Source organism: Cryptotermes secundus, unplaced genomic scaffold (genome assembly GCF_002891405.2).
Source record: "Cryptotermes secundus unplaced genomic scaffold, Csec_1.0 scaffold540, whole genome shotgun sequence".
NCBI lineage: Eukaryota > Metazoa > Arthropoda > Insecta > Blattodea > Kalotermitidae > Cryptotermes > Cryptotermes secundus.
In genome coordinates, this window is record NW_019742447.1 from 266,737 (window position 1) to 274,982 (window position 8,246).

At 38.3% G+C, this 8,246-nt stretch overlaps 1 protein-coding gene across 1 annotated transcript; it reads left to right on the forward strand.

Annotated features, from left to right (window-relative positions):
- The first annotated feature begins 630 nt into the window (after positions 1-630).
- On the forward strand, positions 631-5,118 carry LOC111873193 (pro-resilin). Its single transcript, XM_023867707.2, has 3 exons — positions 631-658; positions 2,813-3,796; positions 4,708-5,118. The coding sequence occupies exons 1-3, from the start codon at positions 650-652 to the stop codon at positions 4,963-4,965; spliced, it is 1,251 nt and encodes a 416-aa protein (XP_023723475.2). The 5' UTR covers positions 631-649; the 3' UTR covers positions 4,966-5,118.
- The last annotated feature ends 3,128 nt before the right edge of the window (positions 5,119-8,246 follow it).

Sequence of the window (8,246 nt, forward strand, 5' to 3'; positions counted from 1 at the left end):
CTGCAAATACTGGTTATTTGTTTAAAAGAGAAATTCACGAATCGCACTAACTTTAATTTTCTAGGTTAATAGATTAAATCCTACAAGCGATTGCAATATTTAGTACTGCATTCATCTTTCCTACACCTGCTGTATAAGTAAACAGAGACATCAAATAATCAACGGAGGATTCACGACGTGGTATGAAATCAAATCTCTTTGAACATATAAACGACCATAAGCTGCGTATGAGAATTAGATCACAAAGATATCGACGGGTCATTGCATAATCGTGCACGTAAGCTATGGCTTACCAGTCTACTTGCTTAAAGAAGCGAACATCAAGGGCACTTACACACAACGAGCATGTGAAAACCTTACGCCTTACGCATGCGCTTCGGTGGTGGGATGGAATTGCTTTATGAAGCATCTGTGATGCAAAACCGAACTATTCATAGTGCGCAGCCATGCCGACATGCTAGGTACATAAAAAGCAACCAACCACAGCCCAGAACTTAGGCCTACATTCTAATCCGCTTGAGACATATCATACTCTCCCGGGGACATCCAGGGTCATGACATCCGAACCGATGAGGTATAAAAGAACACGCACGGCCCTTAATTTCATTCATTACCAAAGATCTCCTGCGACAGAGAGAACAATATTTGTATGGATAAGGTAAGGACTACTAACGACGCAGCAGATCATTAGCTACATAATTGTAGTATTTTCCTTTTGCTATTCATTTTGATTTTCTGGTATACAAGTCCCCTGTAAAGGAAGGACAATATACTTAAGGGAGGACAGAATTCGTTTTCTTTGACATTTTGTGCTACATTTTCGATGTTAGGGTGTTAGGATTCTGATAATTCTTGAATATGTCTTCAAGTGCCAGAAATCTTTAAAAAATACTCTGAGACATAAGTATGCTATCATGAACCTACTCATCAAGGGAACTAGATAAAACAGTTGATCTACTGCCCGTAAGAATGTTTATATCCAGAAAATATTAATATTAAATTAATAAAGAAAAGTAGTATTGTTTCCAAAAGAAGCAACTTCAAGCACGTATGCTACTAATTAAGTTATGAGCACAAAACAAAACGTCTCGTAACATTATGTGAAAAGTTCCGGACTGCGTTTCAGTATTATTTGCAAATATCATAGAAGTGGGGAGCGAAAAATAGTTTCGCATTAGGCTACTACTTAGTTAAGACAAGGAACATCAAGACTAGACTTACAAAGGCAACCTGAGGGGCAGTCTAGATACATTATCCGAACAGTTCTTGAAGAAGCAATTGCTTTAAATTATGAGAAACCCGTTTCTGTTATATTCCGCGAATGGGGTCCAAGAAATTATTTGGATCTAAGGAGGATGAAATAGCAGGGACCTGAATAAGACTGCGTAACATGAAACTTAATAATTTTCACTCCTCATCAAATTTTATTAGGGAAACCAATTAGAAGAATATAAGGTGGGCAGAGCACGTCACACGCATGGAATGTGAAACGAGCATATTGTATATGAATCGGATAACAGGAGGAAGAATGACTACTGTGGACACCTAGGTATTTATAGAATTATTTTTTTTAAATCTCTTAGTGGGGGGTGGAGTCCAACTGGGTCCACTCGGCACGGCGGCCATTGATTGACCTATTGCAGCTTGCCCCGGGAGATTATGATGATGGAGAATTTGGTGGAATGAAGATTGGCAGGGGAAACCGAAATACTCGGAGAAAACCTACCCTACCGCCACTTTGTCCACCACAAATCCCACTTTACTAGACGCGGGATCGAACCAGGCCCGCCGCGGTGGGAAGCCAGCGACTAATAGGTTTTTATAGAAAGGCAGTGTTAAAATGGATCATTAAAAGATATAACATGAGAGTTAAATGGAACTCACCAGAATCAGGGTAGGAATTGTTGATGTGCTCTTGTAACCACGAAAATAAATAATCAGGTTCAGTTAAAGGCGGAAAATGTCTTGATCTGATGAATAACTGTCAGCTTCTCAATAAATGTTCTGTCCAATAGAGTTGATTAGTTAGTTAATTAATTTAATTTAATAATGTAAGTATATTCATAGCAGTGGGAAATTAAACAAAAACACGATCATCTAATTATACGCTACTATTTCTCTGCTTCCGGTATTGGTTGAGGGTTCATGTAATTTATTAGTGTAGCACCATCTTATAAATATAAATTTAGCCAAACAAATCGATTATTTTACAGTTTTCTTTTAAAGGTAATATAATTTCCGTTTTACTTCAAGCTAGTGACTTTCAGTTATATATCGTGCTAGATGATCCAGTAACTACTACAAATGGGGTAACTCATACTAAGATTGAAAAGTGCAGTCGAAGTACATAAGAATTTATACATAAAGTTCACAAGAAGGGATTGGCCTAGAATAAAATACTGATTATCTCTTTGTAGTTAACACTAAAGTTGCCAAATTCGCGTCGTATCTCTAAGGTACTTAGTGCTAATCTTCAGCTAAATAATTTCTACCACAAAGTTATTCATGGCTTTATCATGGCTCAATTCTGCAGCAGTAATTTGTACGACAAATTTATCTTCTTCTTCAATCCGCATAGTCATTCTTACTTCTCATTCAAAGCACCATAACCTCTTCAATTGAGACACCGTCAGTAATGAGATAAGAAATACTCTGAACATCATTCACTGCTGTGCGTTTGAAGATGCGAATAATAGTCTAATACTATTTATCTTAGAAATCCTCGAATAGTTTGAATATAAATTAACGATTTAAGACCATGTGTTGCTTAAAAACTAGAACCAATCATAAAGACACAATATATTTCTTACAGATGATTTTGATGCTCGCTGCAGCGGCTCTGGTGGGCGTAATGGCTGAGCCACCAGTTAGTCGCCAGAACCTTCCAGTAGAGCAAAGGAATGAGCAGTCTCGGCCATCAAATCTATATGGTTCGCCCGCCGAATTTGGTACACCTAGACCTATTCAGTATGCAGCTCCACCTACCGAATATGGAGTCCCTAACCAGTCTCAAAATAGTATTGACTTATCTGCTGAATTTAGTATCCCCTCCATTACTTCAGGCAGACTGGGAGAGGTAAATGCGCCTTCTAACCAATATAATGTTCCTGATGCATTTACCCGTGCACCAACACCCTCAAATCAGTACGGCACACCCCAACGCTCCATCAAATTTAGTGGTTCCAGAGTGCCTTCAAGTCAGTATGCAGCTGTTGCCATGTCCAAACGATTCGGTGGTGAAGCTCCTTTGACTCAATATGGCACTCCCATTTCTTCAAATCGATTTGAAAATCTTAACTCTCTTTCCAGACAGCAAAGTACAACTGCAGGTTCTAGCGCTTTGTCATCCCAATTTGATTCCCGTGGTGATTCGAGCCGTTTTGGTGGTGCCGGCTTTCTATCAACTCAGTACGGTGCCCCTGGAGTATCCAGTCGTTTCGGTGTTGCCGGCTCTCTTTCAGCTCAGTATGATGCTGCCAGTCGTTCTGGTGCTGCTTATGATTTGCGCACTCCATACAGCGCTCCTCGTACCTCAAATCGAATTTCAGGTTTCAGTTCTCTATCGACCAGACACGGTGCCAATAGAATTTCCGGCCGATTTGGTGGTGCTAGCTCCTTGTCATCTCAATATGGTGCCCCTGGTGCCTCAAGCCGATTTGGGGGTACCAGTTCTCTGTCAACGCAGTATGGTGCTCCCTCAGGTTCCAGCCGATTCAATGCGCCAAGCTCACAGTACGCCCCTGGAGTTGGATACGCTGCTTCAAGAGGATACAGTGCCCAGGAAGACGATCTTGCTGTAAGCAATTATTCGCCAGTCAAGTATTTATGCGAGAAATTTCCATACTATAAAGGTGAAAGTATATTCGTTATGAAAATGTAGCCTCAATTTCCTAACTGTAATATTAAATATTGAGCTGAATACCGTTCTGGCGTTTTCTTAATCAGAATTTGGAGTCATTAATAGCTATGTAAAACAACTGACAGAAAATGTAATGAAATTTTATTAGTATTATACGTGTGTATATGCGAAATGCCACTATCTCAGCCGCAAATTTATAAATAAAATATGATTAGTAACAAATCATTAACGTAGCAGAAACCAACGATTCTTACTCCCTTCACAAGTGGAAGATTTACATAGCTCATAGTAAGATAAATGCAGTCATAAATTCCACTTCATTCGAAAATTATTTCACTAGCGAATACTGAGAACAAGCAGTTACCCATCAGTTATTCTTCCCTTACCAATACGAAGAAAGGCATTTTTTTGGTTAAGCTTTAAGGCTGTAGTATGTAAGTTTTTACTCATAATTATTGTCAATAAATTAGTGCACTGTGTTCAGTTTTCACACAGACTAAACCTGCCCTGACAACGGGATATTTTGATTTAGTTGACAATTTTCTGAATCACCTAATTTTGATAACATCTTGGTAATAATTTTGGTTTGAACACTGAGCATCATCCTAGTTACGGATATGCCTGTCAGACAGAAACTAATATACTTTGATTTAATAATATTCCATTTAAATCCTACTTACTACTGTAACATTCGCTTCTCAATTCGTCTTCAGAGTTGCGTATCAAGTATTATCGGTTTTCAAAGACTATAATAGATACGAATAAAGTGTTACTGCATGTCCAGTATCAAAACTAATCAACACCAGTGTGAAGACTAAACCGAACATCTGTGTCTGTCTTTGGAATAGGAGCCAGCTAACTACCAGTACTCCTACGAAGTTCAGGACGCGGAGAGTGGGAGCGAATTTAGTCAAGAGGAAAGTCGCCAGGACGAAAGTGCTCAAGGCTCCTACCGAGTACTCCTGCCCGACGGCCGGCTGCAGATCGTGGAATACGAGGCTGACCAGGAAGGATACAGACCACAGATCCGCTACGAGGACACTGGTGCCGGATATTCCAGTGGACCTCAGCAGAGGGGAAGAGGACAGAACCAGGGACCCTATTAAATTCTTACTCGTTCAGTGATGACCAATTCATCCTGAATGAAACCCGCCTTTCTATATGTATATAGTAAATATGTTATTATCATAAGGAACACATTCCAAACAGCATATATTATATATAAATTATTTTTCATTAATAAAATATATTTAAATGTATCAAAGCTACTTTTCTCAATTTTCCTAATGCTTAATTACAGTCAGTATTACGTTTTACTAAGACAATGCTATAAGGCTTCAGGCCCAGACTCCATAGCAGACATGTACTGGAGTAGCCAGCAGGGTCATGACCCAGGCCTCTCGCCTCGGGGGCCCAAAATATACTCTTCCGTAATTTTGAAAAATTAAAGTAAGTAAATAAAAATTCTGGAATTCCGTTTAATCGAACTGTAGATTTATTACTTTTGGCCTTTCATTGATATTCATACGAAATATTGAGATGAAAGAAAATCTTATTTTTTAAATTATTTATTAAATAGTTTCATACATTTTTATAACTTCGAAGTGAAATGAGGACCTCATATATATGATCGGCCTGGGCTCCATCTGACGTCTTTGAGGCGTCAATTTAAGAAACAGAGTTTCAATGCAGTTTAAAGAGAAATTAGGCCACTTTACTTATCTCAAAGAATTAAGAACTGCTCACTTGTCAGTTGTTCACACCAGTAATTCTGTACAACTTGGTTTCTTAGTCCGGGCTTTCGTTGCTTAAGTTTTCCTTCATTTCAAGTTGGTGTTAAAATTGAGCTCTCGTCAGAAAGTTGTTTCTCTTGTTTTCTGGAATATATTCCCTTATAATAAATTCAAACCCTCGACTCCCGACAGCTTCTTCTGTGGTTCTACGTCATTTTGCATTCACTTTTCGAAACCCACAGATGTGTACAGGCCTGTCTCAAGTTCCTGCTATTACACCGTCACGTTTCGTGCTACTGCAGTAGACCAGGTCATAATGGTTCTAATTACTTGAGCAGACACTTCTGAATAATTTAAGGAGTAAAGATATGCAACTACTGAACAATTTGAACGTAATTACAAAATTACATTTAGGATCAAATTAACAAATGTTTGTCGTATACTCCTACTTCTGTCGGGAGGCACGCAGTAGCGTAGTTGGTTCAGGCACTATGCTACAAGCCGGAAGATCACGGGTTCGAATTCCGATGAGATATTTGGAATTTTCAATTGACCTAATCCTTCTAGCCGCACTATGGCCCTGGGGTCAACCTAGTCATTAACAGAAATAAGTACCAGGAATCTTCCTTGGGAGTAAAGGGCGGCCGGTGCGCAAGGCTGATAACCTCACACCCGTCTGTGAGTCGGTTTTCTAGATAATGTGGGAGCCTCGACGTTTCATAGCCCTATGGGTCTGCATGGCTTCTTACAGAGATAGATTCTTTACTTTTTGTACCTACTTCTGTCGAAAATGAAAATGCTCTATTCGAAGCTTGCTGCAGAAACCCTGCAAAGAACACAGCGCGCCTCGAACATCTACAGGACCATATTAAAGCATCCTCTGTCCAGAAAAACAGAGCTACAAGGGGGTACACGTTTGGCCTCCTTCAGGAGAAGAAATAATAAAAAGGACACGAACAAACTTGGTTTAAGACTTTCAACAAATTTTTAACAAAGTAATTGTAAATATTTTAACATATTAAGACAGCCGCTGTAGTCGTTAAAACATTAAATCTTGTACCCATTGTACTTTGTCAGCACTGTATGTATATTTTAGCATTAAAAACATATTGTAATAGTGGCTTCCGATTGTATTGATGTCCCTCTGAGGATGGTCTATAAAGACCGAAACATGTATAAGAGATGAAGGACTGAAAGAATAAATATCTTTACTAGTCACACTGGACGGAACTGATTAACCTTTGTGAAGTTACTAAGTATACCACTCAGCACACCTGAAATTTGCATTAACAGTTTTAGAGAGAATTTAATTGTGGTTCCTGCTGGTAGAAATACATACCGATATTTATATGAAACACAAATCAGTCTTCTTTAATATGTTACATAAACGCTCCCCCAAGCTCCATGTCAAAACTCGATAAGGTGAATGGAAAAATCAAAATTATTACTTGCTAGGTAATATCAATTTCTTTTTCAATAAAATGTTTTATATGTAAAATCTATTTGAAGATTTATAATTAATTTTTCTAGTCTCTGAAGGTTGTAAATATATTATCTTCTAGTTATTTTTGTCTGAAATAATATTTTGTCTTATTGATAAAAGTTATGAAGGCAAATAAAGTATAGGCGTAGAAAATGGAAAGGTAAAATGGCGTTGCAACAGCAGGTTACACAATTTGGTCATTGTAAGTGTTTTAATTACATTATTATTAATTTCGACAACAGTCTTTGCAGGATTTTAAAAAACATTGCTAAAAAATTCAATGTACTTTTGCCGTATGGCTGGGAAATTAAACTTTCATTAGTAATAATAGATTTGCTTCAGAAAGAAATGCACCTTAAGTCAGTACACATTTTTAAATTTCCAAAGCACTCTTTCAAAAATATAAATATACGATATTTCGCCTCTTCGCTCTTCTGCTGTAACGTTCTTCATTTGTGCTGAGCGACACCCAATAATTCCTCAAGCCTCATTTGCACAGGGCGTGTTAATTGCTGTGGTGAAAGTAGTCTGTGGTGGGTAATGACATATTTTCTTAAGGAGAGCTGATGATAATAATTCATCCTGTAAGAGAATTTTAAGTTCTGCTCAGTGGCTAGCATGTTCCTCTCGGAGCAGTACAGGTTCAGTGGCGTTCTCATGCAAATCAGCACGCCCCAGACGAAGGTAATCGTAGAAAGAAACAGAAATATATTTGAGAAAATTCTTGACGAAATTCAACGAAAAAAGTGCATAATATTTCACCTTTACTCTCATTCCTTTATCCCCTTCATACCTACGTATATCTTCTCTCTTTCTCGGTTGAAAACTGTGTTACTTCTCTGTTCTTCATTAGGCACAATTTCAAACCAAAATTGTGACTTGCGTAAGTATGTAAAAACTACTATGGCATCCATTTCTCTCTTTATATATGTATACGGTATATATACACAAATTTATACTTACATACAAGGAATCTAAATTCGTATTTTATCTAATCCAAAAATAATACACAAAACTTGGATGTAAGGACAGGGCGCCGGTCACGGTAGCCGAGCGGTCTAAGGCATGTACTGTCTTCGCTCACTTGGAACTAAACATCCATTCCCTGAGTGGGAATGGATGTTTAGTTTGTGTGTGTGCGTTTCTCTGTGTCTGTGTACAGGTAGACGCC